General features: G+C 53.5%; 7 protein-coding genes across 7 annotated transcripts; 3 read left to right on the plus strand and 4 right to left on the minus strand.

The window, feature by feature from the left end:
* Positions 1–889: 889 nt before the first annotated feature.
* J7T55_009456 (uncharacterized protein) lies at positions 890–1,528 on the plus strand (the record flags this gene model as incomplete). Its single annotated transcript, XM_053135637.1, has 1 exon — positions 890–1,528. One exon carries the CDS (start codon positions 890–892, stop codon positions 1,526–1,528), a length of 639 nt encoding a protein of 212 aa, XP_052986716.1.
* Positions 1,529–2,065: 537 nt separating this feature from the next.
* On the minus strand, positions 2,066–3,130 carry J7T55_009457 (uncharacterized protein; the record flags this gene model as incomplete). The annotated part of the gene is made up of 1 exon (XM_053135638.1): positions 2,066–3,130. One exon carries the CDS (start codon positions 3,128–3,130, stop codon positions 2,066–2,068), a length of 1,065 nt encoding a protein of 354 aa, XP_052986717.1.
* A 1,008-nt stretch (positions 3,131–4,138) lies between these two features.
* On the plus strand, positions 4,139–5,262 carry J7T55_009458 (uncharacterized protein; the record flags this gene model as incomplete). The annotated part of the gene is made up of 2 exons (XM_053135639.1): positions 4,139–4,495; positions 4,567–5,262. 2 exons carry the CDS (start codon positions 4,139–4,141, stop codon positions 5,260–5,262), a joined length of 1,053 nt encoding a protein of 350 aa, XP_052986718.1.
* A 365-nt stretch (positions 5,263–5,627) lies between these two features.
* J7T55_009459 (uncharacterized protein) lies at positions 5,628–8,878 on the minus strand (the record flags this gene model as incomplete). Its single annotated transcript, XM_053135640.1, has 10 exons — positions 5,628–5,699; positions 5,767–5,868; positions 5,940–6,090; positions 6,175–6,360; positions 6,440–7,286; positions 7,367–7,435; positions 7,720–7,943; positions 8,009–8,113; positions 8,185–8,806; positions 8,866–8,878. 10 exons carry the CDS (start codon positions 8,876–8,878, stop codon positions 5,628–5,630), a joined length of 2,391 nt encoding a protein of 796 aa, XP_052986719.1.
* Positions 8,879–9,819: 941 nt separating this feature from the next.
* Positions 9,820–15,600, minus strand: J7T55_009460 (uncharacterized protein; the record flags this gene model as incomplete). The annotated part of the gene is made up of 12 exons (XM_053135641.1): positions 9,820–9,928; positions 10,003–10,109; positions 10,518–11,655; positions 11,721–11,984; positions 12,044–12,101; positions 12,212–12,799; positions 12,863–13,222; positions 13,314–13,506; positions 13,572–13,595; positions 13,655–14,514; positions 14,577–14,716; positions 14,810–15,600. 12 exons carry the CDS (start codon positions 15,598–15,600, stop codon positions 9,820–9,822), a joined length of 4,632 nt encoding a protein of 1,543 aa, XP_052986720.1.
* Positions 15,601–16,406: 806 nt separating this feature from the next.
* Positions 16,407–18,944, plus strand: J7T55_009461 (uncharacterized protein; the record flags this gene model as incomplete). Its single annotated transcript, XM_053135644.1, has 3 exons — positions 16,407–17,134; positions 17,201–17,637; positions 18,319–18,944. 3 exons carry the CDS (start codon positions 16,407–16,409, stop codon positions 18,942–18,944), a joined length of 1,791 nt encoding a protein of 596 aa, XP_052986721.1.
* Positions 18,945–19,501: 557 nt separating this feature from the next.
* J7T55_009462 (uncharacterized protein) lies at positions 19,502–20,513 on the minus strand (the record flags this gene model as incomplete). The annotated part of the gene is made up of 4 exons (XM_053135645.1): positions 19,502–19,663; positions 19,773–20,032; positions 20,187–20,240; positions 20,423–20,513. The coding sequence occupies 4 exons, from the start codon at positions 20,511–20,513 to the stop codon at positions 19,502–19,504; spliced, it is 567 nt and encodes a 188-aa protein (XP_052986722.1).
* Positions 20,514–21,053: the final 540 nt, after the last annotated feature.

Here is a 21,053-nt window from a genome sequence, read left to right on the forward strand (position 1 = left end):
TAAATTTGGAACCCTCAAGCTCGGGGGCCGCCGGGGGGTCACGTTCCCTTTCGTGTACGCAGTACTGCGCCGTGGGTGCCCTCCAGAGATCAGGAATGTCAGGACGTCAGCTTGCTGGGCGCTGGGCGCTGGATGTGTGTGCGTGAGATGCGGAGCGCCCGAAGGCTGTGTGCATGCTCCCAACAAGACCCGCAACGGCGCTTGCTGCTTGTGCTTGTATCTGCAGAGCACATACACACTCTTCCCCTCTCTATCTATTACTCTATCTTTCGGTATGTGTGTGTGTGTGTGTGCCTGTGTGTATGATCATGTGTGTCTCTGTTGTGTCGGCAGTCTGCAGTCTGGACACAACCCAAGGGGAAGGAAACCAAAGGGGAGCCTGGGGAGCTCACTCGAAACAAGCCACCCTGTGAGCTCCTGCAGACGCACGTTGAGTCTCACGTTTCACATCCAGATTGGCCCGCATCACCGCGCCCGACCACCCCTGCTCGCCTGCCATTGACGGCGGGCGGCACCAACGGACGTCGCATCCAAGCTTTTGCTCCTTGTATGAGAGCCTTTGAGGTCCCCACCCCAACCCACGCCCGTGGGCACGAGCATGGGGCACAAGCTCGGGGAACGTACTGCATTCTCTCATTCATGATCGATATTCCTGCCATCCTGCGATTAATAGCTCTTCCTTCCCAGAGTTATATATTCATGCGCCCCTGTCCGCCCTCATCTCTTCCCGTCATGCCTGTTGATCTCCCTTTCCCCCCTTCTGTTGTTTCCTAGAATTCGTCTTCCATTTGTTTGCAAAAACTAAAAAGAGAAAGTGTGCTCAGCCTTACCCTCAATATACCCAATACTCGTTTGTTTCTTCATCTTGAAACCATCCCTCCATCTGGTCATGGAGTTCGCACACCACTCATCCGCACCCTTTATCGCCGACGTTGGCTCCGAGCAGGACTGGAGCCGTCAACATGTCGCCGAACAAATACACATGGCAGACTCGTCGAAGGGGTCTGGGCTCTTGCCACTGAGGAGGAGATCTGTTGTCACCCTGAAGCGAAGGGCGAGCAGCGATGTGAGGCATCGCCCAGAGAATGGCCCGGTTGGCGTCAGCAAGCGCAGAAGAGTCGACAGACCAACAATCATCAACAAGCCACTCAGTCCTGCCGACAAGGCCAAGTCCGCCGGCGACTGGGAGCAAATGTTGAAGCTTTCCATCAACAACCTCCAAGGGCTCTACGCGAAGATGGACACCCCGGCTTCCGCCACGGGCAGGCTGCTCGGGGATATGTTCCCTCAGCGCGTGGCCGACAGTGACCCCAGCCTGGCGGCCTCCAGGGCCATGCACCACGCCGCCGGCTGCTGCAGCGAGGGGGGCCTCGACGAGGACGAGGACGCCTACTCATCCACCAGCTCGGACGACATGGAGTCCGACAGTTCATTAGACGACCAACCCGCCACCCCCGACACTGCACAGATGGATGAGGGCAGTGATGTCGACGGCGAACTGGATATGGTGCACTCACACACATCCTGAAAAGCTCGCGCTCGCTGTTGGAAGGATGAATAAGTGGCACTGGCCACCGGAAAGCAGACTGGCCCTGATGAATTGAAGCCATCAGGAGGGATGCATGGTAACGCAGACGCAGCGTCGAGACCGTTGGTCCGGGCAATAGTCGAGCCCGTCTCACTCGCTAGCGGTCTCTATGAGGTTTCGGCTCAGCTGTCCGAACATGTCGCCGGTGGGATATCGTGGCCGAGGGTCTAGCATCAATGACTGTAGGCGTTCTGGGGTGGCCGGAATCCTGTGGGAAGAAAAGGTGAAACATGACGGAGCAGGTTGGTGGATTGACCGCATAGTCATCACCGCGTTGGTGGTGTATGACAACAGAGGCGTTGGGGGCTTTTTGAAAAAATTAGAAGATACCCTCCCACATGGGAAACATAGTAATCATATCATGCATAACATTTAAGGATTTTGACTACGACATGTGTCTTCCTCGCGTGTGTGAAATTTCCCACAAGATGGCATGTCCCTGGATGAGATGCTGAGCCAGCAGCGATAATCCAGCGCTCAAGCATTCTTCATCATCTCCTGGTCCTGCCTCCATCGCTCTCGGATGACATTTTGCATGGACTTCTCCATTATAAACGCCGGGGCCAGATCCAATCCAAGCTGCTGCAGCGCATGAGGAAAGTAGCCCACGATGCCGACGCGCCCACAGCCGACCCTCGCCAGAGCAGCCCGCGCCATGGTAGCAGCATCGGGCTCGAAGAAGGACACGGGGTGGGAGTTGTACGAGGTGGCCGTGACCTCGCCGACGCGCACGGCCAGGACCTCGACGTCGCGCTGGCGGCCCTGGAGGGCCAGCTCGCGGGCGATGATGTGCGAGGCGGTGTCGCCGAACTTCTTGCTCGAGGCGTACGACGCCAGCATGGGCAGCCCCATGTCGGACATGGAGCCGATGTTCAGGATGAGCGAGGGGCTGCTGCGCAGCAGCTGGGGCAGCAGCTTGGACTGCAGGACGAGCGGGAAGATGGCGTTGACGTTGATGTTGCCCACGAGCCGGGCCTCGGGGGAGTCCTGGAGGAACTGGTAGACCGGGTTCACGACGCCGCCGCCGGCGTTGTTGACGAGCACGGTGAGGTTGATGTCTGCCAGCGACGTGGCGATGGCGTCGAAGTCGATGTTGCTTGGCTGGGTATTGGTAGTGTGGCTCCGCGTGGACTTGGCCGGCGAAGCAGCCAGCGACGGGCGGCAGTTGTTGCAGTGAATGGCCGAGGCATCTGCGATCAGGGAGCGGAACTGGCGCTGGGGGAAGGCCTTGACGAGCTCATCGTGGACCCGGGCTAGCTTAGTTGGGTTGCGGCCGTGCAGGACGACGTTGAAGCCGTGGGCGGCGAGCTGGTGGCAGAACTGTTTCCCTATACCGTCTGAAGCTCCCGTGACAAGGGCCCAGGCCGGCTTTCCGTCGGTCTCGTGGAGGTAGCGGTTGAGCTTGGAGGGCCTGAAGTATGGCGAGACGAAGCTGACCGCGCTGTAGATAACGCTGAGACAGGACAAGATGCCGACCCATGAGAACACAACTGCTGCGAGACTGTCTCCTCGAGACAGCGAGGGGAGCCTCCAGGTGTCCATGGCTGCCTCTAAACTAGATATGAGGACCACAGTGGAAAAACAAAGGCTATAAACGGGTCGTGGGTAGGTAGTGGCCGTTAAAAACCGTTGGACTACTTATCTGACTGACAATCAAGTACTCGCGAGTCCATGGAGACTCCTTGCTACACGGTCGCCCGATTGTCTGGTCTTGGCTGGAGATCTGCTACGACATGACTGAAGCTAATGTTAACGCCAGCCTCCTCCACATGCCAGCGTCATTGCTTTTTTGCGGGCACAAATTACAGCTTGGATGCTGTGCGAGTTAACCATATTGATATGCATATATACATACACGCATACGTAGATGTATCTTGTATATATTCAGGAACGAATGACAGTTCCAACAAGCTTGAACTACATAGTCTATGTCCATAGCAAGCCCATACATGCTAGCAATAGATAACTTAGTCTGCTGTGGATCATGCAAGATGGACAAGTAGACTGCTCTTGCGCACTGCACACAAACATTTCATGCCCCACTTCACTCCATGCTCCATACGGGCACAGCAAGTACCTCAGCTTAGCTCGAGCTCAAGCTCAAGCTCAAACTCAAGCTTCCTTATTACATTCCCAGACAGAACCCCCACTCTCATCCTCACGAAACTGGGGGCCCGGGACTGGAGGGGCAACCGGCCAATGTCGCCATCGAGACGATGCCGATGACGGTCATTCGGACTTAAGCCCGCCCTCCATGGTCTTCATCGTCTCGATAAACATGTTGTAGCAGCACCAATGTGAAGTAGTTAGGCGATAAGAATATCGCCTTGGGCATATCTCCGTAGTGTCGCTGCGTCACCCCTCCCTTCGGCCCCTCTCTCTGTCTATTTCTCTCTTTCTCACGATACTATATATACGATATATTTACACCTATGTACACATAATTCCATACATCTAGTTGTTTCCGTGACAACCTTGCTGCTCGTATTACCTCAACCCCTCCATCAAGCATTCATACATCCACTCAGGAGTCTGTACCACCCACCCACCATGCCTCTCGTTGCAGCAGCACCTACCCCGCGCGTCATCCTGGGGTTGATGACATTCGGCACCGACGAGGCCACCGGCGCCCGCATTACTACAGTTCCTGAGTTCGCCAAGATCCTCGACCTCTACCAGCAGCGGGGCTACAGCGAGGTCGACACCGCTCGCGTCTACGTTGGCGGCCAGCAGGAGGCCTTCACCCGCGAGGCCGGCTGGAAGGAGAGGGGCCTCACCCTGGCCACAAAGGTCAAGTATCCCAACGCTCCCGGCGAGAACACTGCCGACAAGGTCACCGCCAGTGTCGAGACCAGCCTGAAAGAGCTAGGCACCGACTGTGTCGACCTGCTGTACCTACACGCAGCCGTATGTCTGCCTGCACAGCTATGCTTTGCTATGCTATGCACACTCACTGACTTTCTGCTCCTTTTCATCAGGACCGCGCCACACCCTTCGCCGAGACCCTGGAGGCCCTCGACAAGCTCCACAAGCAGGGCAAGTTCGTGCGCCTGGGCATCTCCAACTTCACCGCCTTTGAGGTCGCCGAGATATGTCTGACGGCAAAGTACAATAACTGGGTGCGCCCCACGGTCTACCAGGGGATGTACAACGCCATCACCCGCTCCATCGAGACCGAGCTGATCCAGGCCTGCCGCCGCTACGGCCTGGACATTGTCGTCTACAACCCCATCGCCGGCGGGCTCTTCTCGGGCAAGATCAAGAGCAAGGACTTCACCCCGGCCGAGGGCCGCTTCAGCGACACCGCCAACAGCGGCAAGATGTACCGCGGCCGCTACTTCAGGGACTCGACCTTTGACGCCCTGCAGCTCATCGAGAAGGCCGTCGAGAAGCACAACCTGACCCTCATCGAGACCGCCCTGCGCTGGGTTGTCCACCACTCCCAGCTGAAGATCAAGGACGGCAACGACGGCATCATCATCGGCATCTCCAACATCGACCAGCTGGCCAACAACCTCGACAATATCGAGAAGGGGCCCCTACCGGAGGAAGTGGTCAAGAGCCTCGACGAGGCCTGGAAGATCTCAAAGGTTGATACCGTACCGTACTGGCACGGCGAGGTCAAGTATCACTACGATCCCAAGCAGGTCCTGTTCGCCCCGGGGGCCAAATAAGTTGCCAGTCATACATGATATCCTGAGCGTGAATAGAAAGAGACAAGTCTTGCTTTTATGCGCCGGTGAAAAACCAGAGCACGGCACGATACAACATCAATTGGGCGAGGCACTCTATGCAAGAGATTCTCGTCTGGACAGATACTTGAAGCGGACATATGAATACTCCAACGTTGTGCTGTATACGCTGTTGTTGATGGAATGTGGCGAAAAGGCGCGTACAAGGAGAGTTTAGTATGCTCACACGCAGCGCAGCTACTGACATTCATATTCTCTTCGACAATCCGATGTCACAGAACTCGAGGCGTTGGCCGATCATGCAAGATACTTTATCCAATGTCTAAGAAGACTCAAATGCAGTGAGTCTAACTGCACAAGTCTGAGATCGACGGCATTCCTGTTGGCATCACAGCCGGACTCGCGTGGGTGAAGACATCCTGTTCAATGTGTTCTTGTTAGCATCACTACTAAGACGAAATAAAGCCAATGTTCATTATGTCTTACACGGAGATCCTGCTCATTTCCAGATCGTGGCTTCCGACCCGACTTCTCGAAGCCCCGTGCCGCATCTCGCAGCTTCTTGGCCTGTCTCGGCCAGACATTACTCTGCGATGTTGCGTTAGAGCGTCTCACGCACGAATAAGTAAACACAGAGTGGGACTCCACGCCGCACTTACATCTTCTACGGTGTCCTTCATGACGTAGCGGACGATCGTGACCTGTTCCATCTGCCCCAGTCTCTGGGCTCGTCCGAATGCCTGTTGCTCAAGTTGCGGGTTCCACTGCGGCTCGAGGAGGTAGATCCTCGACGCAACTGCCAGGTTCAGTCTGAGAAAAGGTATCAAGTGTCAGTTCAGATTATTTTTGGTTTCGTCGATGGTGCCAAGCCGACAAGAGGCATTCACAACTCACCCAACTGCCCCAGTACCCAGCGTCATCAAGAGTATGTGGGCATTCCCAGCCGAACGAAAACCATCCAGGATGCGCCGTCGCTCGCTGAGTGGGAGTGAGCCGTGGATCATATAGAAACCCAAGCCCCTGGCTGTCAGAAGTTGGCCGATGAGATCCAGAGTCGTCTTCCAAAAGGAGAAGACAATACTGGTCGCAACCACGGTGTCAGCTTGAAGTTCTAGACGCATCTGTCTGCAGACTAAGACGCTAGGGATTGCTCACTCACCTTTTGGCAGCCAGCTGCACCTGGATGTCTTCTACAAAGGCCCGAAGCTTTGACGGGTACTGTGGTGTGTGTGACGGCTCATCAACGGAGGTTGTATCTTGTGCTTGTAGATCCTTCATGCTCTGCAAGACTCCACGGATGCTGGAGCCCGTATCTCCTTCGACGCATCGAGGGCATGATTTCTTCTTGCTCGGCCCCTTGGCGCATTCCCTGCAGGCGAGATGCCAACACGGCTCCAGTGGACAGCCTCCGTCCGTGTCGGCGACACTACTGATGGAGTAGATGGTGCGTGAGCACAAGACGCATGACGCCTGGCCGGTTTGCTGCAAGCAGCTCAGCACCTCGTCCGCGTCGAACGCCATATTGGAAGCGTCCCGGCCCATAAAGCCGTTATTGCAGAACAGCCGCAGCTTGAGGATACCCTGCAGCATTCGCGCGCTCCCTCCTCCTGCTGTGTGCCCACTGATATCCATGTCGAAGTGTGTTCGAAGTTGGTCCACCAGTCTCGTGTAGTCTCGTCTCTCTGATGGGTCGAACGACAACACCTGCGTCTGAACGACGGGATCGGACATCCCGGCCACATCCTTGGTCCGCCGAAGGCATATCGAGTTTAAGAGGATCTGCAGGTTCTTGAATGGACTTCTGTTGCCGTGCTTGGCTTGATTGAGGGTGTACCTGCGAAAGGTCGAGGCTGTTTCGAAGAGAGGAACACGTAAGAAAGCAACGAGCGCGCCGAGATCCTCGACTGAGTTTTGGATTGGCGTGCCGGTCAGACACCAGCGGTGTTCAGCAGAAAGCCTGGATGCCGCCTGGAATTGTTTGGTCGTGGTGTTGCGAATTTCGTGGGCTAGAGATGAGTTTGATTTCTGGAGTCAGGACTTCAAGTTGATTCCAAAGGTGATGAGCTTGAGACCAGACGTTGCTCACCTTCGTCTAGGACTAACCTGAACCATTCAACACTATCCAGAATACCTATACCCCTGTCCGGCTCACTCGCTAACGTGGCATAAGTTGAGAAGACCAGGTCTCGCTCAAACAATAGATTTGCGTCTTGTTGTCGTTGTCGGCCGTGATACTTATAGAATGTCAAACCGCCGGGGTATATGTGCCTGCGATCATACTCAGTAAATATTCGACCCAAGCTGCGTGAAATATCTCACTCTCGTATTTGATCAACCCATCCATCTATCACAACTATAGACATAGTATAAGACTGTGGTTAGTTTTTTGTGATAACAATAGTTACGATGACCTGGTAGTGTACGTATTGATTGACTTACGAGATGAGGGAGCAATGACGAGAGTAGCCTTTGACCTTCGTCGCAGAGTATTGTTTGCCTTGTCTGCCGGGCTGCTCGATGCAAAGTCTGAAGCTCGATCAAGCGATGCAGCTATGGTTGCCAATGCAACCATCGTCTTCCCAACTCCCATTTCATCGGCCAGGATTCCACCCTTGATGTCCGACGGTTGCGGTCGCCTTGCGCCGATGATGGTGTGTTGATAACTGATTTCTAGTCAATGCCACATACTTCTTCCGGCAAGTTAGAATAGGTGGACATATTCTCTTACACCAGGTCTCCATTATCATTCACAACCGGTTTCCATAGAGTCAACTCAGGCGGAAGCTCTCCAGTCTCACGCCTGCACATAAAATCCAGCCCTTCCATCTGGTACCTACAAGAATTTTCCAATGGTCAGCCTCCTCTGATCGGAATGCGTTGCACATGAACAGTCCACCATCTTACTCCTTGAGTTGCGATTTAAGCGCGACAGCCCCAGCCTTTTTGCTCAGTATAGCATGATGGGACAATGAGCGGAGTACACTGTTTATCTCAGTAGATATGTCCAGATTTCGGTCTTGCTCAGGCGTTGCAGGACCGCTAGATTCAACCCCATGAGTATTCATGTCAACCTTCGCGCTGATTTGGAAAAGCGGAGTTCGATGGACCGGACCCAGGCCCAATAACTCCTCCACATGAAAGAAGTGAGGATTGTAGTAAGCAGCGTCTTCCAAGCCACAAACTGGCTGTTGTAAATCTACCCCAAACGAGGAGAGAACATTTCCGACGGAGAAGGCATTTTCTCTCTTTCCGTAGACGTTGATGTCCACGGGCATGGTGTTGGCGCCTTTTTCGCGGGCTGTGAGAAAGAGTCTCTGGCTAATGAACCCTTCAAGGCGTACCCCATCCACCTTGACAAGCTGATGCATGTATTGAGAGGTTGTTTTGTTGAAAACAGCAAATATTTCACTGTGTACACCAAGCCCGTAGAATTGGCCATGTGCAACAACAGCGTAAGGGCAGAATGATGAGCCACTGCTCTCAATTTGAGCTTGAGGCCATTGTCGTATTTGGATAGTCACGTCGACTATCTGTTGCCTCGTTTCAGTCATCGGGCTTTCAACAGCTTAGTAGAACTCAACTTACCGTCCCATAGCATGTGGATGAGGTCAACGTCGTTGAGAAAGTAGGCTCTGAAGGGGCCACAGGAGAATCTTCTTCATTATCCCCACCTGATATCGACAATCGCTTGCGCTTGTGTGATTTATTATGAATATCCATCACGATTCAGTAGCATATTTTATATGGAATATCCGAATGACTTGCTTTCCTGTGAGTTTGCGTCCTGTGGGACAACCTTCTAGATAAGGAAGTAACTAAGCCGCAGGGCGCTCCGTAATAGATCTTGAGACTGTGGCGGTGTTATCCCAATAGTGTCTGTGTGGTTTGGCTGAAAGACAAATGTTCTTTCTGTTTCCCCTCTTCACGTTCTGTCTGCTCGTCAGAGTGCGTAGCAGATCCTTGGGTTCCCTTCAAATTGCATCCGCATTGGTATGAACGCAAATTAGAAGAGGCGGCATCACAAAATACAACGCAGTTTGGCCTTCACATTGGCCCGAACAGAACGCAAGGAGTATGACAACACCATAGCAACTGGAAATGTGTTCTGAGCAATTGGATTGAGCGGGTGAAGCAGAGGAAGCAGGTCAGATTGCAACTGGCTGAGCCTTGGAAAATCCCGGTAGAGTAAGCCCCGGCTGTATCACCCGAGCAGGCAGCCAAGTCGTTGAACATGAGATTATTATTGGGGGCTGAGCTGCTTCTGCAGACCTGCTCTTACGCACAACAGGCTCATCACATTCACACTACTACGTGCTCGGCTTTCTGCATACAAGATTGTCCGGACTGACACCTTTGCTGACCCCTCGTGTATGAAGAGAGATGATTCGTTAGCTGCCTCTCATCTTCTGGCCAATAATCGAGGCCAATTGACAGGCTTCGACATCACCTGATAAGTATTCTCAGGATTAAGTGTGGCCTGCACACACATATGCTGAGCCCTGATGCACAGTGATGAACCAGATGCCGGTTTAGCATGGCCTATGGCCCCGTGGAGAGGCAGAGAGCCGTTGCAAGAGGGAAGCTGTTGTTGACAACCGACGAGTATGCAAGCAGCCTCTCACATGAATGCAGTATCTGTGGATGCTTCCTACGCAAGGGAGTATTGCGTGGGCTCGGCTAAGCCATAGAAAATTGTGGCATCCGTCCATCTCAGAGGCTCACCATTCTAGACCACATTTGAGGCTCCGCATACCATCTTGTCCATTCCAGTGGCCCGCGGTCTGGGCAAAGCTCTTCTCTTCAAATTCGGACAGATAAGGGCGACAGGACTGATGGTTGTTATGTTGAGCAGCGACACTTACGGCACACTGCATAACCGTTCTGAACGTATGATCAATTCCCTGTTAAACTAACTTTGAAGCAGGTACATGTATAGAAACAACGTTGTGTTGCAAAGGCTTGCTTTTGCGAATGTTCACCCCGAGCGGAAAAGACAGGACATGAAAGACATGCAAGATATTCCAGGCAACTCGACAGCGAAACTGAATTCTGCAGGTCAGCACTAATATACGATGCACAAGGAGAGCCAAAGGCAAGTCCTCGCCGTCAACTCTCCATGGTTTTGGACTTGCAAACTCGAAACAGGCAACATTATAGATGAATTCTGAGCCTTCAACCGCCAGGCATCAACTGCCGCCGAGACGACGAGCAGCACTTATACACTTCTGACCGGCTACTGTCCTATAGTGATTGCGCAGCATGTCCGCCCTCACAAACTTTTGGCCACATCCCCACCTCTGCCCGTCTGGGAACTCGCCTTCACATACGAACCGCGGATCCTCATGCGTCTTCTTGTGTCTGTTCCGGTCACTAGGCCTATCAAATTCCAGTTCGCACACGCTGCAGCAGGACCCCCGTTCTTCGGTGTGCGTGGCCATGTGCAACGTCAGGTTAAACTTCTTCCTGAATACCTTGGAGCACACATCACATGTCCACTCGCTGATCCGGGGTCGCTTGGCTCTTGGCATTTTTGTGCTCATCTGACTTCCTGCTGGCCTTATAGTGCGCTCTTGGTCACTATGCTCACCATCATCTTGTGCATCCCTCTTGAGCTCGTCCAGGTCTGGAAAGTCACCATCTCCTGGGTGCCCATGTGCGTCTCTTGTATGCCTTTCCAGCTCTCTACCGGACGCCATGCCGAGGGAAGACCTGGGGCAGCCCACAACGGTACACCGGAACGGGCGCAGATGCTTGTCATTGTGCTGGTCTCTTTGCTGTGCTGTTGTGAAGCCGTCGTAAAAGTAGCGGCAGCTGATTCTGCCGCACTTGAACGGCCTCGGCCCATACATTACTTCCAGGCTTTCAGCTTCTCCGGCTGGCCCATTTTGGGCGCCATCAAGAGCATGTTCAAGCTCAGAGCGTATGTTGCCGACTACTAAGGCAAGATCCAGTGCCCTGTCCGACTCTCTGGTCTCACCGAAGAAAGTGAGCTCTTTGCGAGTCGATACGACAGCCTGTTCCAGGTCATGGAATCGTGGGAGGCCTTCAAACACCTGGAGCCTCTTTTTACTGCCTTGCGAGACGGGCAATCGCTTCCTTGGCGTCGTGAAATGGGTATCAAGCAGAGCCATCAACGACTCAGCCAGGTCCTTGATCATGGCGTCTTCTTCATCGGCGACCGATGCCGCCTCCTCAACATGTCTAACCCAATGGGCCACCGCGTAATCCATGAAACCATAATAGCCCCTAGAGACTAGACTTGACAGGTTCGGGGTGTCCTGATGAAAGCCCGGCATATTTAGGTAGTCCACGCAAAGATTTGCCAGGTCCAATTCACCTGACGACAGATCAAGGTGTTTGCACGTTGCAAGATAGCTTGTTCCCAGCGTCAGTTCTGTAAATGCTAAGACGTGGAAAGACTGGGGAATAGAGGGCCTTACGATCTCGCGGTTGAATGCACGAAGCCAACCGTTCCGTCCCTCGAAAGAGCCACCAGCGAGCCACAGAGGTCTTTGGGCTCAACCCGGAAGCGTCGCCGTTCCCATTCTACACACTGGCCGTCCAAATTGATGGCCTGGGCAGCTTGGATCTCATGCCATTTCAGCGGCCGCTTTGCGTATAACAGCCAACGGAAAACTGTTCTTGAGGCCTCCTTCTCCTTGCTCGAGGCCCTCTCAAACAGCCTGGCCATTATTCTATCATATCTAGGCACGCATCTGTCAGACATCTCGCGTGACTACGACATTAACCAGCCTGCACTTACACATCACCAAGCTGCTTGGGCAGCATCTCGTCTCGCAGCTCGTCCTCGATCTCTTCCACTGTCGTCTGGTGTTTCAGGTTAGATGCCATTAGCTGCACAATGAGTATCATCCCTACACTTTATTGTTAGTAGTCCCAACGATTTGACATAGTCGTGCCGACAACGTACCATCTGCGGCTTCCCTCATCTTGGAAGCGATATCCTCTCTCATGTCATCAGAAAGCTGAAACAACGACTGGATCTGGGCCGCTTCATGCAAGCTGTACTTCTCAATGTCATCCTTCACATCCGCGGGCTCGATCTTGAGAGTCGTGATCCCATCGAAATCCTTACGAGCGACACCGTCATCCTGGCTGACGAAAAGGCACCTTACACGGTCCAGGTTCGGAGGCTCTAGATTTTCAACGATATCTCGGAACCACGAGGTGATTCTCTTGCGCTCTTCTCTCCCACACGCATCGATGCCGTCAATAACGATATATACCTTGGCGCAGTTTAGCAGCGACACCCTCAGGAGCTCCTCAATGTCTTGTACGTTGCTTAGAACTGCCTCGTTGCTCTTAGAGAACTTGTAGTAGAAGAAGGGAGATAGAATATCCGGATGACACCTAAGGAGCTCGGACAAAAAGCTGCGAGCAATAGATATAAAGTCGTCTCGGTTATTGTCTCTACCTTTGCAGTAGAAAAAGAGCAGTGTCGGAGCAGGAGATAAGAGTCTCACTTGCTCGACGATGAGGGACGTCAAGACACTCTTGCCTAGCGACCGGAACGTCAGAGAACGGATTCAAAATAAACGGCAACAGCTCCGCCGGGACCTACCAGCTCCAGGAACTCCATTAATCCATAGAAGAGGTGGAATGGCTGGATAGGCCGGGTCCATCCACTCGCTGAAGGCCTGCTTGCTTAACAACCAACGTCCACTGCCCGGACAGTCTTTGCGGAGCCTTGAATACTCGTTTTGGTCATTTTCAGCGTTGCTAGCCTGGTCATAATTAGGGGATTTCAGCCAGGTGTAGATCTCGCGAAGTCTCTGGACCTCATGCTCTCTTCGAGACTCTTCCATCTGGGCTAGAGTGGCTTGGTTCTGAACCAACATCCCGTGTTCGTGTATATTGGCTATTACCGGATCGAAGCGCGTCTTGTATACCTTCCAAGTGGCTTGGAACAGTTGCTTCAACACTATTTGTCCCCATGCTTGTGTCAGCGCAACATATGGCAGGGAAAAAAGAAGACTAAGAATGCAGCAGCAACGAGACAGATTTTCACGTACTTGGCTGCTTGAAATATTTCATGGCCAGGCGGTGGAATTCGAGAATATCTTTGTACATCAATGAGAGAACTCTGCACATTGCTGTGTTCTCGCGAAAGAGAGGTTCGGTCTGCAGCAGCTGCGGCAGACTCTCACCAATTTTTTCATACATGTCGACAAGATCATAAAATGCATCCGACCACGAACTGGAGACCTGAAGGGAATTTAATGACATCCTATCAGACCAAAATTTCTTTTGGCTCGTGGCCAGAGACTCACCTGCAATAGAAATTTCATCGGGCCCTGATATTACTCAGCGATCACGTTCCGGGTGAATTGGGGTTATGCGGGAGGTGTCATACCCAGACGAAAGCCAAAAACTCGCTGCTGTTGGCAAAGACCTCGACCACTTTACCGAGCTGATCCATTGCCTCGAGGAACGGTTTGAGACATGCCAGATTCCTGCCACGCCTCTGCCAGAACAACCGTGCCTGGATATCATTGATTGCTCTGAGCAGGTCGTTCAAGTCCACCAGTTTGAATGCCTCCTTTTCTGCGTGGTCCAGACCATCTTTGAATTGCTGAAGCTCTGTTTGGAAGGCCAAGGGGTCACTTTGAGTTGACATGGCCAAACAATCAGGTATGGCCTGACCACTCTTCTTTGCGGATAGAGGTTCCTTTTGGATCACCTCCTGTGAGCTCTCATACTTAACATGAAGAGATTCTGCGTGGTAATTCTCTCTGAGACTCTCGTGGCCGTCTAGAAAGCGACCAGGGGGCTGGATACCACAGGCCTGACTGAGCTTGGCCATCTCTCTGACCACATCACTTGACCAATCTATCTCCTTCTGCCACATCTCTATGAGTCCAGACGGCACGTCCGAATGCGAGTTCACCAATACATCTGTTAAAATGGTAACCATTCCATTTTGTATCTGCTTTGGCTTGTCCAGGAGGAACCTGACGATATCGAAAGCCCACGAGTGGCTTGTGTAGCGGACATCCGATCTCCAATCAGGCTGCGACCTTGACAGATGGATCAGGAGCTCGAACGGAGAGGGGAGCTCTACTGGGTGGAAACTGTGAGGCCCTGTTTCAATGTCTCGCAACACATCCTTCAAAGGCATGATGTATGCGCAGTCGCCTATTTGCGCAATCACATGACCCAGAATCTCGCCGTCGAAGTCGACGACCCATGAGCCCGAATCTCCGGGTCGCAGAGCTGTTGCAGGTTACAGGGATCAGTTAAGTATTCGCGTACAACGGCACGTGGTACATACTCACAGCTTCCATCGTCTAAGCGAACCTTCCATGCTGCGACCCAAGCACCCGAAGGCAAGGGAAGCTGCGTTTCGCTTGGGGTAATGGTCACATGCTTTTGGCCAGTCACCCCGGCGAGTAGCCATGCTCTGGCTGATCGCGGTCTGCGTGTTGGATGTGTCAGGTAGATCGGTCTCGTACTGTTTTTTGGGCAAAAGCAGTTAGGTAGAGCTAATTGCGCCCCGTCGATGGGGAACAGAGACCAATCGTCGCCACTGAGTTTCGGGCTGTGCCAGGCCAGCGTCGATGCATTCGAAGGCTGGGTCACATTCACTGGATGAAACGGTGACGGGGATTCAGTTGAATGTCTGGAGATGTCCACGACCGACGCTGGAGTCGGGAAGGCCTGATAGAGCTGAGAATCATCTGTAAGGTCGTCCAGGGGTGGATGGCTGGCAGAGTCACTAAGAATGACAGGTGCATATATATCATCGTCATAGTCGTCAGGATTTATGGAATGCTCAAATGAATATTCAGATGAACTGTCATCCAGGCTTTCGTCGTCGTCTTGAGAGTGATGCCCCGCAGTGATTATGGAGTAGCTCTCTCCAGTCTTAAGTATCCCACCGATTGTGACTTTACGTGCATTCTCTCCATCTCCGATCGTAGCGAGCGAGCCGCTGAAAGAGCACTTCGTAAGCGACTCGATAGATAGGGTCTGGATGGGGCCTGCCAGATACTTTAATCTGCGGATTTCGTAGCACAGCCGCAAAGGAGGTTTGTAGACTTTCTTCAACGAGCTTCTCGACAACACCGCATGGTATTTCTTGACGTGTTCTTGACTCCGGAATCCAGTGAAGCGAATATATGGGAATGGAGTTGAGTTGGGACCTCCAGGCCGAAGTAGTACCCGGTCGTATGGTTTACAACCATGTGGGAAACCTAGACTTCGCCCCTTTTCCAATATGAAAGACTTGAATTCTTTGTATCTTGTCTCGGCGTTGTCGACGTTCGTAAAAGACTCGACCTCCTCAATTGTCCCTTCCATTATCCTCGTCCATTCCACGTGTCTAAGGATTTCAAGAATTTTTTCTCTCGCTGTGATTGTCTCTTGTTGTTCTTGAACCCTCTTGGGGGATTCTACGGTTGTTGGTGTGAGAAGAGGTCCCTCGGCAGCTTCTGTCGAGAGTAAATGATTCGGACTTTCTGGGTTGGTAGATACGATAATTGCGTCATGGGAGTCTGATGGCCTTGTTTCGGGATATGCATTGGATTCGTCAGAACCAGCGGGTTGTCTCGAAGATTGCTCGAAGTTGGGACACGGGAGGGAGGAACCGTGCCCAGCAATGGGCGGCGCGTGCAAGTTGGTAAAGCGATGGGCTCTTTTATCCCCATTTAGTTCAAAAGAATGTCGCAATCGCAGATCTGGCTCGGTCTGCTGCTTATTTTGGATGGTTTGTGGTGTTTTGCGGAAGACTTCTAACATGGAAGCGTCAGAACGTGCCCCTTGCACCTCAACCTCAGGGGCCATCTTGACCCTCTGTCTGGAATGCTCCGCTTATCAAGGCTTCGTCGATGATTTATTGAATGTGAGGCAAGCAAAGCGGGGTGAAGAGAATTCAAATGCCGGGAATCAGCACAAACGTGCCCTTGCATGAGGCAGCCTCCGTTGACCGCTAATGTGGCGTCCGACGGACGAATCATGGAACCTCGCGTAGGCTGAGTCTGCAGGAAGTGACCAGACGTCTACATAACCCGGAATCGAAAATAAATAAGCGGACGAGTCACTCAGGGCTGGACACTTATCGAAGCACAACGGCCTGTAGCGAGGAACTCCAAGGACCGACATTATCTATGGACACCGCAACCAAAGAAGCCCTGGTGCAGACAATATGGGGGGTCGATTTGACCGCCGATATTGATAAGAAGCTCGCCGCATACTTCCGGTATTGTGACGATGAGGAGGTTGATGTGACAGACGAAGCCTTGTTCTTCGTTGTGCTGCTCAAGAGTAAACCCGAGGCCTCTAAAATGTCTTTGAAGGCTATGGTCGGAAACATGCACCAGGCCTGGTCGTCGAGGAGGTCGATGCCCTCTGAATTCTCTGGCAAGGACAAGAACCAGCACCACCACGCTCTGGAGAGATCCAAGCAAATCTTGACCCTCCCTACATTCAAAGTAGAGGATATTGCCATCACAAGGGCAGTGCGCATCATGCTCGGAATTGACGTCGCGGCAAATTCGTCGGAGATCATCGGGAATTCCATGATAATTTGGGACGACGCGAAGTCGTTGCAAGACATAGTGGAACAGAGCCTCCCCGGCTTTCGTCACCCCACGTTACCCGGGAGAAGCCTTTCTTCCCAAACGACCTCAGCAGTGATGCCATTCAATAAGAAGAAGTTGCGGGCGAGACATTTGAGGAACTACGCCAAGATCGAGGTGGTATGGACGAAACATCTACCGGACCATCTTGAGTTGGATGGAAAGGTATTGCGCGTCTTTCAACTTGCGTCGCTCTTGGAGATGTCAATCAATGTCGTGGACAAATCCAAGACAGAATTAGCAGATTGCTTGCAGCAGTAAGCGAGGCTACACTGAAGTTTTGAGGTCAACTTTGAAGACATAGTCGCTAATGATATATTCAGAGGATGCCTTCCCTACGACTTTCTCGCGGAGACATTAATGACTCTCACGCTTATCTTCCCACAAGGCAAGGATAAAGGATGGTTGAAGTCACAGATCAAACCGCACTTCTGTTGGTCTGGATGGGCCTGGCTCAAGACAGCTGAATTGGATCCACGCCTTGCCGCGCCATTCGATGCTATCATTGATGCTGACGTGGGCAGGCCTCTTACCAATACCAGGGAGCTTCATGAGCTTTACCCGCACTGGGCGAGACGATTGCAAGCGCTCTACGAGGAAGCTGATGAGCCCACTCCAAGATCGGCATTGGAGAAACTGGCCGAAGGGAAACGGGCCACCTGGCGAACATACTGGATTGCCGTCATCGCGCTTGGCCTTGCTGCTGTTTTCGGTGCACTGTCCGTCGTTCTGGGAGCTTTACAGCTCTGGGTAGCATGGTGTCAGTGGCAGGTTCCCAATGGAAGTCACCTATGCGGAACAGGACGGTAGGGAGTATCACATAATGAGATATTCGATGTGCCGTGTGATTTGTATCTGGGGCGAGGAGAAAGAGACAGCTAATTATCCCCCAAGCACGATATCTGACTGGAATGTGGTGCAAACCTGAAGCTTAGATTTAAGAGTAACCTTGGAATTGAGCGCTTCTTTCCATCATATCGTACAGCCCGAAGCACTATGGCTTATTTATCATTATACTTATTATTTGAATGTGAGTTATTTAATTATATAATTTTATACATAATATCAAGTTATCAAAGCCCTTATCACAGGAAAGAATTGCGCAAGGCTGTAGGGGGAAAGTGTCACGAGAGGACCCTAGAAGAGGCAATGCTCTCAAGTCTTGCTCATTATTGTAGAAATCTGATTAAGACCTTGCCTTGCAGGAAAAGAGCAGGAGGGCAGGTTGCCTCCGATTGCTATCAAGCTTGAAAGAGCAAGAGGCCTCAGGGCGTAGGTGATCTGTGCGCAGCCACCTCACACACTTGCGCCCATCGCGCCGTCACAGAAAGGATGTCACCATGCTTGGATACAACCCTAACCCTGTGATACAAGAGATTATCGCTACAGGTCTCTACACAATATAAGTACATAGACTATCCACTCTCTATGCACCCTACAGTACGAGACGGTGCCCCTCGCCGTGCAACCGCCAAGCCGACCATGTCCAACAAGATCACGGGCAAGAACCTGCACTACGACCAGACCCTGCCGCCGTTCCTCGCGCGCCTCAAGGGCCAGCACGCCGCGGACGCCGACTCGCCGGACCCGATCCTGGCCTCGCGCCGCCGCCAGGCCAAGCCGCGGTCCGCCAGCGAGGACGCCGAGGACGCGCCCCTCATCGTCGACGACGACGGCAATGTCGTAGCGGGCGTCGAGGTCGCCGCCGACGGCACCGTCACCGCCAACCCGGAGGAGGCGGGCGCAGGGGGGGAAGATGGCGACAGCAAGGGGGCTGACGGGGGCAAGGACGCCGGTGTAACGGGGAAGGAGGGTGCCAGTGCTGGGCGGGAGGACAAGGTCGCCACCATTGGGGGCTCCAAGAAGAGGAAGGTGGGAAAGGTGGTCGGCGCTGATGTCGACGACGACGAGGAGCATGGGAACCATGGCCCCGCCAAGGAAGAGAAGGCCAGCGCAAAGGGACAAGACAAGAAAGCTGCTGCAGATGACAAGACCAAGGCCCCAGCCAAGGCCAAGAAGAAGGCAAAGAAGATCAAGCTGAGCTTCGGGGACGACGACGGCGACTGAGAGCTGCCGGTATGCCGATGGAGTGTCACTGAGCATCGCACCACATCGAGTCACAGCACATCAAGTAAGGCATAGCTGGGAGACACCAGAGACAGGAGCCCACAGAAGGCAGGCCCGAGGCAGCTCCTGAGCTCTGAGCTCGAGCAATGAGACTCGAGATCTCCCTCTCACCCCCAGCATGGAGCTTCGGCCCGCTCCATGTGCCCTGACTAGGCCTCCGGAAGTAACATACCCGCACCTGGTTGAACGGAGCCGACGACTTCCCTCCAGGCATAGTAATTCAGAGCTCCCTGTGTGAGCATACCGGCCCAGACCGGGCAAAGCCGCCGTTCACGCAGGGTGGACCATACGCATGGCCTCTGCAGAAATAAAAGACTTCTATACACCTCCCGCAAAGACTATGTATTCTACAAGGCCTTCCTCTCCGCTCCTTGGCCTGCTGAATATCCCCTAGATCGCTCGTCTCCTTCCTTCTATGCATCTCGTCTCGTGAAAAGGCGTCAGTCGCCCGCTGTCCATCGGACCGCCGGCGGCACCACCAGATCATCAGGCCACGCCTAGTAGTACTCGGGCTTGATAAAGTCGGAGAAGTTCTTGGGCTCCTCGTAGCCGTGGTGGTCGTGGCCGTGGCCGTGGTGGTCGTCCTGGGCGCCGACGTACTCCATCTTGTAGACGCTGCCGCACTCGGGGCAGCGCTCGATGGGGCGGTCACGGGTGATCTAGATGGTAGTGGCTTCGCGTCAGTACTTTTTCCTTTCCCCGGGCTGCACACGTTGCTCTCTCGTGCGCATCTCAGTAGTGTCGTAAAGGTAGCAGCCGTAGACGTACAGTCAGCCAGATGACTCCGTGGGAGTCGACAGGGTAGCCGGTGCAACCAGCGTACTGCTCTTCGCCGGCGGAGCGGACCAGGATTGGCTCCTTCAGGGTTCCCTTCCGCGAGGCATCCAGGGGCTTCATGTCGAAGATGTCAACACCCTCCATCTTTCCCAGGATCTCCAGACGCTCGACACCAGTGGACTGCTCCAGGTCGGTGGGGACGGTACCGGGCTGGGCACCGGGTCCGACGAGGTCGTCGATGGTCTTGATGTCTGCAGTTGCATGTAAATCAGCTCGGGTGCCCTTGGCTCCTCTCAACCGCTTTTCCTGCCACCCCATGATGGCTCGCAGGCCGTGGGCAAGCCAATTGGATGGTGCCGGGTGCGTGACAAGCAGTGGGAGGTAAGGGAGTTTGTGGCATCGTACCAGACAGCGACTGCGCGGGCTTCTCAGACTTGGCAGGAGTGTTGTGGGCGTTTTCTGTGGATGATCATGTCATGTCAGCAGCTATCTCCACGGTCGCAACTTGGTATTGCTGGCAGCCCAATGCAAGTCAAGGCAAGGCCAGACCAGGCAAGTCACCCAGCCAGCTGGGTGCGGTGACGCATGGTGCCAATTGCGGAGCTCCAGACTCGCAATCGCAGCAGGGCGGGCGGACTCACGGCGGATCATCGAGGTCGCAAAGGTGCGTCGCAGAGCTGGTGCGACGGCGGCCCGTCGGGCGACGGCCACGGCAGAGCGTTGCAGAAACATGACGGTCGGTCGTTCGGCAGTCGAGGGCTCGGGGGTGGGTGGGTGGAGTGGAGAGTGCCTCGTCGAGCTTGTTGTTATGGTGGTGGTGGTGGTGAGGTGGTAATGGTTTTGTCGAGGGCTCGTCAAGGCTCGGAGGAGAGGGATTTCGGCACGAATCGTATGGTCTGATGGATGGGCGGGCCCCAGTCTGCACCGGCAACTGTCAAATCATCAGCCAGCCAAATCAGAGCCAAAGCCAAGGCCCAACCAGCTGCCAGCTGCCAGCTCCCAGCTCTGCTTGCTTCCTGCTGCAGGCACTGGGGTTGGGGTTGTGTCAGAGTTAAGGGGGGGGGGGGTTCGACAAAACAGCGAGCAGAGCTACATACATTGCACGTGATTCGTGGGAATGCTTCCTCATCCGTATCTAAAGCTCATTGTCTGTCTGAACATGGTCCATGCATCTCAGTCTCTTTCCCATCTCCATGTGTCTCAATGACACCATTTCTGGCTATCCTCTCATTTCGGCATGATCCAAGGTGATCGATTCGTACTTTTGGCAGA

The sequence above is a fragment of the Diaporthe amygdali genome (genome assembly GCF_026229845.1).
Source record: "Diaporthe amygdali strain CAA958 chromosome Unknown NODE_57_length_265687_cov_63_683457, whole genome shotgun sequence".
NCBI classification, from domain to species: domain Eukaryota; kingdom Fungi; phylum Ascomycota; class Sordariomycetes; order Diaporthales; family Diaporthaceae; genus Diaporthe; species Diaporthe amygdali.